Source organism: Micropterus dolomieu, linkage group LG06 (genome assembly GCF_021292245.1).
Source record: "Micropterus dolomieu isolate WLL.071019.BEF.003 ecotype Adirondacks linkage group LG06, ASM2129224v1, whole genome shotgun sequence".
NCBI lineage: Eukaryota > Metazoa > Chordata > Actinopteri > Centrarchiformes > Centrarchidae > Micropterus > Micropterus dolomieu.
The window spans coordinates 29038782-29050964 of NC_060155.1; the positions used below are offsets into that span (position 1 = coordinate 29038782).

The following is a 12183-nucleotide window of genomic DNA, read 5'->3' on the forward strand; positions in this document are numbered from 1 at the left end:
AAACTCTACACTGCCGCTCCACACACACACACACACGGAATCCAGGTCCACAATCCGGATCCGCGGTTTACAACGCGCCGACGGGGCCCCTGTTTGAATTGACGGACGTGCGCCCTAGCCAATCAGCGCTCGCCGTGCGCCAAAGCCGTGTTTATTCCATTTATCTGACCAATCGGAGCCGTCCTCCGCGGCAGAGTGCGTCATCAAAGCAGAATGTGAATGTGGCTGCCTGTTAGCGGACCGCTCTGCTCCCATCCCCCCCATCCTCAGCGAGCAATGGCGGCTGCGTTTTTTGTGTGCGCGCCGCTTTGTCCTTCTTAAGTTCAGCTTGTAAAAGCCATGAGTACAAACCTCGGTAAGGAATCCGTGTGTTTCATAAGAATGCCTTGTCAGTTCACGAGCACATTATGATTATTATTTATTTTCCTCGCACTTGTCTCATTGCACGTCTGTTGTGTCGCACTGCTTTTTTCTCCCCCCCTCCTCCACCTCCTCCACCACCTCCTCCTCCACCGCGGAGCATTTTCTCGGAGGGTTTCTGTAACAATGGCGATGAGGGAGGAAATGAGGCCAACAGTTACTGTTAACTATTACTCACACTGTCGCACTTATTATCACTTGTGGATGTTTGTTCGACGGAGGTTGTGTTTTTCACGTTGTTTTAGTCGCGCTTCGACCTTGGCGCACGAATTTATGGGGACGTTATGTAAAAATAAATAAATAAATAAAGCAGAAAAAAGCGTCAAGTGCGCACATAGAAAGAGAGAGAGCTGAGGGAGGGAGGGAGTTTCAAACATGGCCGTAGGGGATGGGAGGGGCGAGGAAGGCGAGGAGACATGGCCGCGGTGTTGCACATTTACATTCTTTAATCCCTTTATCTGATTGATAGTGTTCATAAGGCGGGTGAGGAGGTGACAGCGGCGTTATTAAAAGCTTTAATCCACTAACGCTGTACCGTACGGTCGACATTTTCCCCCACCAACCCCGACAAGTATCTGCCTGTATTCCCTCCGCGCGTCGGTGGGCGGGAAAAAGCAAACCCGTAGTCGCCGCTTGACTCGACCAGATGAACATCAATCAATCAAAATGTGACACTACGTCAACCGAAGCGAAGTCTTACTCGATATATTTAGTGCGCAACTCGGTGCAAACTTCAAATTGTCGGTTCCTCGGTGCGTCCCGGGCTCCCGGGTCGATCACCGGCTCGGTTCTGTCGGGTTTCACCGGGTCGGGTTTATTGTTTTCTGTTTTGGGGGAGAAAAGCCAGTTGCAGCGGCTGACAGGAGGGGGCGTGGCCTCCGGGTTTAGAAATTCAATCCATTGTTCCACTCCAACGCGCGAGGAGAACACCTCTGTGGCGCCCTCAGCCAATCATCGGCCGCCGTCTTCCTCTCTGACCCCGCCCACCAGCCTATATTAAAGGCTCGGCCGTCAGTAGCACTGGCCACTGGCACACTATAATACTGATTGCTCCGCTAACCAGGACAGGGATTTACTTTATTCAACCTTTCATTTCAGCCGTCCTTTATTTTATTGAACTAAAACAATGGCAGACACACAAGTGGACTCCGGCTCGGATATCTCTGCTAAGGTAAGCCGCCTCGCACCTTCCTCTCCCCCCCAACCACCGGAGTCGCTTCTCACTATAAGCGCCTCAGCAGAATAAAGCTTTTCCAGGCTGTAACCTAGATTTTTTTTTTCATTTTTAAAACACCTTCCCGTCGTCGCTTCGCGCTCATTCGGACTCTACAGAAGTGGGGGAGCCTGCCGGAGGAGCCCGGAGGAGGAGAAAAAGCCGGTGTTTGAAATCTCTTTCTCTGAACTCTGCTGGGAAACATGATAGAAATAAAGCGGGGGGTCTCGGCACCGCATCATGGAGACGGGCTGATACAAGCCCCGCGTCTCATTGTCCGGATAGGAACAGTCTGCGCGGGGTTCTTTGTTTATACAAGGCGGCTCGGTTCTCCTCGGCAGCAAGTCCGGACCGGAGCCCCGATAAACACGACTCGCTCCAGCTCACACTCCACCGCTTTTTTTTTTATTTGGAGGCTTTTTACGCGCAGCTCTAGTCGCTGGATCGACGCGCCTATTCGCACATTTATTCACCTCTTGCGGGTTTGCTTAATGCGAATCGATTCAAAGTCAAATCCCGCGTCCAGGTTCAGTTTATCCCGGGTCGTTTTTTTAGTAACGGTAACCGTGAGGAGCTGCTGGAGCCGAGCGGCGGACTAAATGGGATTTTCGGAGGCTCCAGCTGGGTTTGTAGTGAAGTTGGTCCGTTTGAATGGAGGACGGAGGAGGTGCGCAATTCACTCCAATGTCAACTTTCGTGGCTCTCCGCTTCCAGCCTTTAGTGAAATGTGTTATTAGTTTATTAAAAGGCACCGGCGGGCCTGCCTGCACCGTCCGACCCGGTTTGTTTACCGACTCAGGAAGGTCGCTGCTGCTGCTGCGTGAACGGACTCCGTTTGTTCAGCCTCCGTTCACCGGAGAGTCTGACACACAGCGAGCCGCGGCTTCCGCTTCTTCTTCTCTGTTTTTGGACCATGTTTGCAGGGCGCTTTTATGTCTCAGGGGAAAAGTTTCTGTTTCTCTTTTTTTCTGTAATGCAGTCCACTTCTTCTTCTTCTCCCCTCCGTGCGTGTGCGTGTGTCCGTGCTGTGGAGGTGTGATGTGACGGTGCTGGTTTTCCCCCCTCGTTGTGGTCCCGTCTCCCTCCTTCTGTCTGACCATCTTTGTGCTTCTTTAAATGTTAATTTCCGTCCAGGTGGACTTTGGATCAGATTGGGTAAAACTTTAATAGCCCCCGCGGGGGGAGTCGGGTCTCCGCAGCGGCAGCAGGGAGAACAGGATCCAGCCATTTAGATAATAAGAGCAGCAGCAGCGAGCCGCGGAGCTGAATAATTATGAGTGATTATAACAAATGAACATATGGAGAAGGTGGAGGGGGGGAAAGTTTGGGCCTGGCATTAACGCCGGTAATCCGGGGTGTCTGTTCAGCCACTATTTATAGTTGTGGAGCATTTTTACGCACAAGCGCGTTTTTACGCGCAGTCGGTGAGAGTGCGCGGAGCCTCCGAGCTCACACTGAACCTCAGCTGTCTCCTGCCAAGGAGCCAGCGATGCTCCTAAACAGCTTAATGGATTTTAAGCAATAAGATTATGTAAAGTAATTAATAACAGTGTATGTGTGGGCCGGGTGCGCGTGCAGTGGGGATAATAGGCTGTGAACGGTCGACAAAACGAGGAAACCGAGCGCTATTAATAGGCTCGGCGGGCGGTTTTCCGGTCTAAGTGGAGAGCAGAAAGCCCCTGAAGGTGTTTGTGACGGTGTGCTTGCGGTCCCCGGGCCCGCAGGGCCGCTTTATTTTCGCTTTTCTGGCCGCTTTCCTCGCCTGCCATGTGTCGTCTTCTATTGTCCTTTCCAGCCTCCGTTACAACGAGCGGCCAGCAGCGTGCATCGCGCTCGCGGCCGCCGCCTCCTCCTCCTCCTCCATCATCATCACCACCTCCCACCCCCCCCTCCCCGCTCCTGCGCCCTACTGTGTTATTTTAAACGGAGCGGTGCATCCTGGGTATTGCAGTGCCTCTCCCGGGCGTGTCTCGTGACATATGGCGGCGACGGCAGCCCGCGGAAGACTACAATACCCAGAGTGCCCTGGGGGCCACATGAAAGTATCAGATTACAACACATTAGAGGGGATGGAGTGGGGGGGAGGAGGAGGGGGGGTCTGCAGAGACCAATATGGTGTTTAAATAGGAAGCTTTCATTCTGACAGGGAGAGGGCTGAAATGTGCAGCTCCCAGCATGCACTGGGACTCGTCTAACTAGGCCATTAGGTAGCAGGGCAGGTAGCAGCAGCCTGCAGAAGTTTCACTACAGCAGCTGCATCTCAAACTCTGATCATCTGTATTTTATAGTTGTTTTTTTCTGATTCTAATTTTTTCCCTCTGGTTTGTTTCCATCAGGACCTGAAAGAGAAGAAGCTGGTGGAGGAGAAGGAGAACGGCAAAGATGCTGCCACCAACGGAAAGGTAACCTCCTCTTCCTCTTCCTCCTGGTACAGTGAGCTTGTGCCTGCAGGGCTTCAGAAAGTCACTTTAAACACTATTTTTATTTCTTTTCTTCATCAGGAGAACGAGGAGAACGGCGAGCCCGAGGTAGATGATGAAGATGACGAGGAAGTGGATGAGGAGGACGAGGAAGATGATGGAGAAGGTAGCTAGAAGATTATTTTTATCTTAATGATACAAATATTTTCCCAAATCTTGGCAAAACAAATCTCATTCTTCTCGCCCTTCGTCCCGCAGGTGACGAGGAAGACGAGGAGGACGACGAGGATGAGATTGAGGGCGGCACAAAACGGGCGGCTGAAGATGACGACGACGACGAAGAGGTGAAGCGGCGAAATCCAAGCTTTACCGCCAAGAATCTGAGCGACCAATCAGGTCTCACCATTTAACTAACTCTTCTTCTTCTTCTTCTTCTTCAGGACGACGTCGAAACCAAGAAGCAGAAAACCGACGATGACGATTGATGCGTTTTCCCCCCTCGCGCCATCCTGCTGAACCACTTCCTGATTCTTCCACCTATGACTGTTTTTTTTTTTTTTCTATGTCACAGGTGGAGGGGCGGGAGGACTGATTTTAAAGGAGAAAAAAATAATAATAATAAATAAAAAAATGTAAAAAAAAATCCAACATGGTCATTAGCAAGTAGAGTTCAACAAACATCTACCACGTCCACCCCCCCCACCCCCACCCCAACCCGCAAAACTGCAAAACAAAATTTTCTAGAGGAACCTGCCACCGCATCGACGCAGAAATCCGGCTTCACAACAACAACAACAACAACAACAACACGAAAGGAGAATTTGTTTGTATTTTTATTTACATTTTATATTTTTGTACATATTGTTAGGAGCAGGGGGAGGGGGGGCCAGCTCCCCTCCTCGGCAGCGATCTCGTCAGACCAAATCGGTGCTTCTTCAACGAAATATTTTACTTGGTTGACCATGTTACGATATCTCAACAGATACTAGGAAGAAAAAAAACAACCTGTAAAAAACAGTTTTAAAAAAAACCTGAACGAAAACCTCTTAAGCCGTTGAACTCAGAGCATTCCAGTAAATTTAATGTATGTACTTTAGCTGTACCATAACTAGTTTGTTTGTATGGGAGGGTAAGGCCAAAGAAAAGAGCCTCTTTTCTTTTTCCTTTTTATTTTGTTTTTTGTCAGCGACTTATTTTGTTTTATGGCGGCCTGTTTTGATGTATGTGCGAAGTTTGTTGTTTGACAATAAACCGGACTTTTATTTTGTGAGTTGTACTTCTGTATCTCTGCTTGTTTTGTTTGTTTGTTTTTTTTCTTCTCCTTCTGCTCGGAGGCCGACACCACGAAGAACTTTCAGGAGGAGGTGAACTCGCAGGCGTTTCTATTAGCTTTCCAGGCCTCAGGTCAGCGCAGTTGGAAAGAAAGTAAATACAATTGTGAGGTGCTTGTACTCAAGTATTTCCCTTTGTAAAACCCCATTCCAGAGGGAATAATATTATTATAACTGCATTTATTCACAGCTACAGGATCTGGTTACTCAAATAACATTTAACACCAGAATCTATTCATTTTCACAGTCTGCTAATGACATTAAATGAATAGAAATAATAAAAAGTTGGCAATTAGAAAAAATAAATTGGAATTAGTGGAAATATTTTCAGTATTTTAAGTGTAATGAATAAGCTGTAATAATAATAATAATGAATGTTGAGTGATGGAATCCTTAAAAACTGCAGTACTGAGACAGAATAAACCAGAATATCGTACATTAGTTGAGTTTTTGCGCGTTCAGGTCCAGTTAATGACTAAAGAGTCTGAGAGTCTGACTCTGAGGGAGGAGTTACAGAATCTGTGGTGCATTTTGGAGGGATGAACCTGGGGGTCGGGGCCCCACAAGAGGTCGCAAGATAACCGGAGAGAAGCAGGAAAACTTACTTTTCCTCCATTGTTTTCTTTTATCTTTTTAAATCATCTGCTAATTTAAGTTCTGCAGGACGGTTGAAATAACACAGGTCAGAGGTAGACAGCAACAACGTCTCCATTTAACTCCCTACAAGTAGAAATACTTCAGAGGTAGGTATTGTACCAATTCACTCCTCCACAGTTCTGTAACAGCTGTAGGAACCCTTGCAGTTTTAGGATTTTTCACAAAGCGTTATGAGAACAGTGTTTAAAATATGTTATAGAATAAACTTGTGAATTTGGATCCTCACAAGGTGTCGCAAGACAAATCTGACGGCTGAGAAAAGATTATTAAGAGAGGACAGAAGAAGAAAAACGTCAAAATCTTTATATTCTAATCCAAAGTTTTTAAAAGGAAAATATCGAGTTATTTATTAAACAGCCTCAAAGTAACAAGTGATCGCCAAAAATAGTTTATAGCAACGACCAAAAAGCCGATTACTCAAGCAGACATCACTTTGTTTTAGAGGTCACATGATGAAAAGGTCGTGAAGAAGTGGATTAAAATCCCCAAATAATCTCAAGCAGCTCCAACATTGATCAGTTTTAACAATCTGAGAATGAAAAACATGATAACAAAACAGTGACAGGTCATCCTGCTGCACAGTGACTACTACACGTTTTATACTTCACAACCTTTATGATAATACTTCTGTATTTGTACTGAAGTAGTATTTTTGAATGCAGTATTTGTACGCTGTTGTATACTGTAGGTACTTTAACTTGCTCTGAGGACACCGCTGGACCTCACAGGACGGCGACAGTTAACAGCCGTCTAATAAACCAGGTGGTGAAAGTTTATTGAGACTAAGTTTACCTCAGAGTTTAAACACGGAGCAGTGAAACAGCGTGCAGAAGACAAAGAGCAGGAACTTCACCAGAAACTTCCAAAATGTCTGTTTCCAGGTTTACTTTGCGACTTCCCAGTCAATCTTCGATACGGACATCGGATTCATTTTTATTCTCTGTAAACTAAAACGGAGTTGGTGTGGAAGGAGCCTAAATCACAGGATCAGTTGTGAAGTACTTAAACGCCTTTTTAATATGTGGTCAGCGTTGTCAAATGGTCGCAGGTTGGTTAGGAAAAGACTGCGGTTTGGGTTAAAGCGAGTCACGTATGTAACTTGCAACTCAACTTTGACTTTTGGTTTCAGATGGCGGATGGGGTTCATTTAAGTTACTTAAAGCCCAGGGCGTCTCATGCGGACGCTGAAGGGTACCTTGTGCATCAAATACCGATATTTTGTCAAGCTTTGTCAGTGTCGGTATTTGACGCCCTGGGAGGAGACTGGGTTTTTACGTCTAAACCAAACCAAACTACGACCGTTTCATGTTTACCATGTGTTTAACGTCATGTGACCTACGTAAGTTTGGATGTTGTATGCAAGTATGTTTTGCATTTCGTCGATACACTGAATACGTACGAAGAAGGAGCACCTGAATGCACCATGAGCTGTTGGTTGCAATTCACAGCCCTTACCACTAGATGCCACTAAAACTTAACCACTGACCCTTAAAGGTCAGCCTGTCGCTGGTTACTTTCCATCGCTCTTATATGTCGTTTTGAGGACAATTAACAATCAACCTATTTTATTGTTTAAGTATGAGGACGTGTTGGTAAATGACAGCGAGCTGAGCCTGCAGCTCAGTGACAGATAGACCGCTTGGTGTTCTGCTGTTAATTAAGTTAAATCAATGAAATGTCAGTGAGTCAGGCGGGCCGTGCTGGGGGCGTGGCTGAGGCGGTGACTGTAACGGCTCATTTAAACAGTTGCTGAATACGGGCTGTGTGCTTTTTTTAAATTCAAAAAGCACCCAGACCTGCTCTGTAACCAAAACCGGCTTTGATCAAACAATACGAGCTGGTAAACGTGGATCCAGAGCAGAGACGCTGGTCGCTGGTTTCCAGTCTGCCGTCAGCCCGAGACAAACATGACGGAGCCTGAACGAGTGTAGGAGGATCTGATCTCTGTTCGGTCATGTCAGCTGCAGCCTGCAGGGCCCGACGCTCAGAGAGGAAGCCCACATACAGGAATGTAAAAGACACTTCATCACACACAGGGTGAACGCTGGGCGACGTGTCGGGGCCTCACTTTACTCACATGGGTAACTGACACTCAGCCAGGTGAACGGGGGGAGCATTTAGGTGTTTATAACAATATTTTTAAATATATATATAATTTTTTGATATTTTTGGAATATCAATTTTAGTATTAAGTATTTATTTGTAAGAATAATAATAATAATAATTGTTTTTTTGTTATTTATCATCAATTTAACAATATTTTATAATTAAAAATATATGTATTTTTGACATTTAGGACTTTGTGGGAAAGTATTTATTTATAGTAAGTTTATTTAGTTATAGTAAGTACAGGAATATGTATTATTGTATTTTTCTTATAAATTTAACAATATTAAAACAAATATATAGTGTTTTGATATTTAGGGATATTATTTGGAATATATATATTTAAAGTATTTTTTTTAAGTATTTATTTGTAAGTATAAGTACAGGAATTTGTTATTTATCATAGAAATTTAACAATATCTTAAAATACATTTAAAAAAAATATTTTTGACATTTAGGACGTATATATTTTTTAATATAATAAGTATTTATTTATAGGTATAAGTACAGGAATACAGTATGTGTTATTGTTTTAAATTTAACAATATTTTAGAAAAATTGATATTTAGGGATATTTTTTGGAATAGATATATTTAAAGTAGTATTTATTAGTAAATATAAGTACTGAAATTTTTATTATTCTCTGTTATTTATCATAGAACTCTAACAATATTAAAAAATATATTTAAAAAAAACATTATCTATAATTTTTTATATTTTTGGAATATATATTTGTTAAAGTATTTATTTATTAAGTGTTTATTTTTAAGTTAAGGTTTGGGTTTTGGAATTTGTATTTTTGTTATTTATCAAACAATATACATACAATATTATAAAATATAATAACAATATTTAAAAAAATATTAAAAAACATGTTAAGAAATTTCCTAAAAGTATTGATTTGTAAGTATTGATTTTTAAAAGGCATCATCTTTCATTTTATTCATATTCAAATTATTCATTTTCATTTTGTTGTTTTAAACAAATTATTCTTAATATAAGTTATTTATCTATTTGCATTGTATCACAATCACATCAAAGACACACTGAACGCTGATTAAAATGTAAATCTGTCGGACATAAAGCTCATTTTTAATACATTTTAATTTTTGACTTTAGATGGTTGCCATAGCGCCCCCATCAGGAGACCTGCCCCCATATTTCAGTGTAAATCAGTTGGATCTTTGTTGTTGTTGTTTATGAAAGAGCTAAATGTTATTTTTGTTTAACTAAATAAGGAATGAGCAGTAAATCCAGCAGGTCTGAGCCCGTCAGTTGTCTGACAGCTCGTCTCCGTCTGGAAAACTTTAGGTCTTTAAAAATTAAAATAATGTCCTTCCAAGCCTCCTAAAAGGATTGTTCAGATTAACAAACGTGTTCGCCGTCTGCTTTTCCAGCTCAAACTCACATCCTGAGATACAGACACTCAGCTCAATAACAACAACACAGAGCAGGACCGACAGTTTCCTTATTGATCTGTCAGATATTCAGACTGTCGGGGCCCCACATCTGCCTGTCCAGATGTTTCCAGAGCTTTAACGTTGCTTCATGATACTGACAGGACTGAAGTAAACAATGTTCATATTGTGGACTCACTCTGTTTGTATTTGCATTTCCTTCAATAAGAACAACAATCAGTGTTTGTTTTTAACAGATGCCACAGGTTTATTCAAATATAGGCCTGCACCAGACGGTTTAATATCAACATATTAATAATAATAAAATAATCAGGATTTTTTTGGTCATCGTCATCACTCAGGATCAGGAATCAGTTTCTTGTTTTTAAGGGCCAATTAATGTCGTGTCCATCTGGTATTTGTAAAACTGTGTGATGTTTTGATGCTAGAAATATGTTGGTACACCGACATGTCAGTTGTAAGTAGTAGAACTAGTATTATTTCCATGTATTTATTCTATATATTTATATAGAAATATCAACAACAATGAATGATCAGAAGTTTATTTTGTAGTACTAATAGTAAAAAATACTACTTCCTTTAGCTTGGCGTCACGACCTTCACCATAAAAGGACAACAGCACGTTTGGTAAAGCACGTTTTTAGAAAATGAGTTGACCCTTATTACACTTTTTAAGTTACATCATTCTGTTCAGTAAAGCCTCTGAAACTATGATATGATGTTGAAAACATGCCCACTTCCTGTAAAGAGGCGAACTGAAGGTTTGGTTTTTAAAGACACAGCGACATCTAGTGTTTGAGAGACGGTTCAGTCAGATCAGTAAAGGATTTAAAACGTCACAGTAGAAGATCTGACTACAATCCAAGTCTTTCCATTAAACAGAAGATGAAGAGTTTCTTTAAAACATCAGTGTCGAAGCCAGTCAGCTCTTAGATCAGCGGAGTTTTCAGAGCGAGTAGCGATTGACTTGGACAGAAAATGAATTTAAAAACACCACAACATGTGTGAGACGGTAAATGTTCTGTATTTGTATAGTTTCTTGTCTTTGTGAGCCCTCAAAGATCTTTACACTACGTCACATTCACCAGTTCACACACTGAAGGCCGAGTCCACACGCACACGGGTGTTTTTATAATCTGAGTTTTTCCTCCGTCGTTTAAAAAAAAAATCTGTCTACATGAAAGTGCAAAAACACGCTTTCGAGCGCTGTAAAGAGCACGCCGAACCACCATGCGGCGATGCGCACTCTGAGGCCTAATCCACACGAGATTAAAACAGTTTCAAAACGAATGCGATCTCCGTCCACAGCAGCGCTTTAGCTGCGTATCAGAGCTGATCTCCGACTACATTAAGACTGAAAACGCACATCTAGAGGCCGTTCACGCTCACTGGGCGTGCACGTGTCTGTGCGAACAGGCAGATGGTCTGTTCTGTAGTTACTGAAGATTTAAAGTACACTAAAGTAATGCAGACGAACAATCAGCTAAAACTACTGCCAGCAGCGTCGTGTTTCTGCTTTGCATGACTGATTAGAGCCAATCAGAGAGCCGAACGTGAGCGTCTGCGTCTTCGTTTCTAAAGTCCTCTGGTTTTGCCCGTCTTCACTAAAACGCTACCTGGAGTTTTTAAACCAAAAACGGGGTCGGCAGCGTTTGCAAACTTCTCCATTTCAGGTCTTCGTTTTCGCTGTTTTAGTCTGGGAGGCGCAAACGTAGAGAAAGGTCTCCGTGTGGGGCCTGACACCAGAAACTCTGACATCGCACGGCAAAAACTCACACCACAACACTGCAACCCTGTTCCCCTAGTTCCCCTCAGTGTCAGCTGAGTCCTGATCCCCACGTACACGGACACCGAGGAGCGTTCCCGGGTTTCGGACGGTCCCCCTGCCAAAGACATCCTGTATGGGCCGCATCTCTGCAGACTTTACCTGAGGGATTTACCCACAGTTCATAGTGTTTCGCTGTTAAACGGAGGGTTACCAGGGGAAGCCGGCGTAAAAAATAAAGGTAAACAAACATGGAAGTCTGTGATGCTGTTTCGATATGAAACAGTTTTCAGCAGCCTAAATGTTGAGTTTCAGTCTTCCGACCAGTATTTGAGCACATTTCATGACATGACTGGATTTTTCGTGGTTCATTTAGAACAATGTTTGAAACACTTTTGAGTGGGTTAAATAAAAGACTCTGATCTTTGAAGTTCTTAAAGTGAACGTCCAGAGGCAAAGTTTGTGGTCGTCCAGCCTCGTCTGATCATGCGCAGATCTCTGATGCACAAGTTGACCACGCACACATCCACACAAGTTAAATATGACCCAGCATGCACCTGTTCTTATTAAAGAGTTCATCTGGACGGATGTTTGTCACCATGACAGGCCGGAGGACGACCTCTGAGTCTTTAAGTAACACCACAGTGTAGAAATACTCCACTAGAAGGAAAAGTACTGCATTCAAACCTTAATTAAGTAGAAGAACAAAAATATTACTATAAAAAGTAAAAGTACACATCATGCAGAATAATAACACCATTATAATTATTGATGCATTAATCACTTTAATGTTGCAGCAGGTACTGTACATACTGCTGGGTAGTTTGTGAATGTTCCAGCAGGGATCAATGAA

At 43.1% G+C, this 12183-nt stretch overlaps 1 protein-coding gene across 1 annotated transcript; it reads left to right on the top strand.

Annotated features, from left to right (window-relative positions):
• Nucleotides 1–939: 939 nt before the first annotated feature.
• On the top strand, nt 940–5329 carry ptmab (prothymosin alpha b). Its single transcript, XM_046053017.1, has 5 exons — nt 940–1591; nt 3970–4035; nt 4135–4219; nt 4312–4397; nt 4494–5329. The coding sequence occupies exons 1-5, from the start codon at nt 1547–1549 to the stop codon at nt 4536–4538; spliced, it is 327 nt and encodes a 108-aa protein (XP_045908973.1). The 5' UTR covers nt 940–1546; the 3' UTR covers nt 4539–5329.
• The last annotated feature ends 6854 nt before the right edge of the window (nt 5330–12183 follow it).

Coding starts and splice junctions, on each gene's coding strand:
- ptmab (XM_046053017.1), top strand. CDS start 1,547: ATGGCAGACACACAAGTGGACTCCGGCTCGGATATCTCTGCTAAG. Junction 4,220..4,311: donor CGAGGAAGATGATGGAGAAG/GTAGCTAGAAGA, acceptor TTCGTCCCGCAG/GTGACGAGGAAGACGAGGAG. Junction 4,398..4,493: donor ATGACGACGACGACGAAGAG/GTGAAGCGGCGA, acceptor CTTCTTCTTCAG/GACGACGTCGAAACCAAGAA.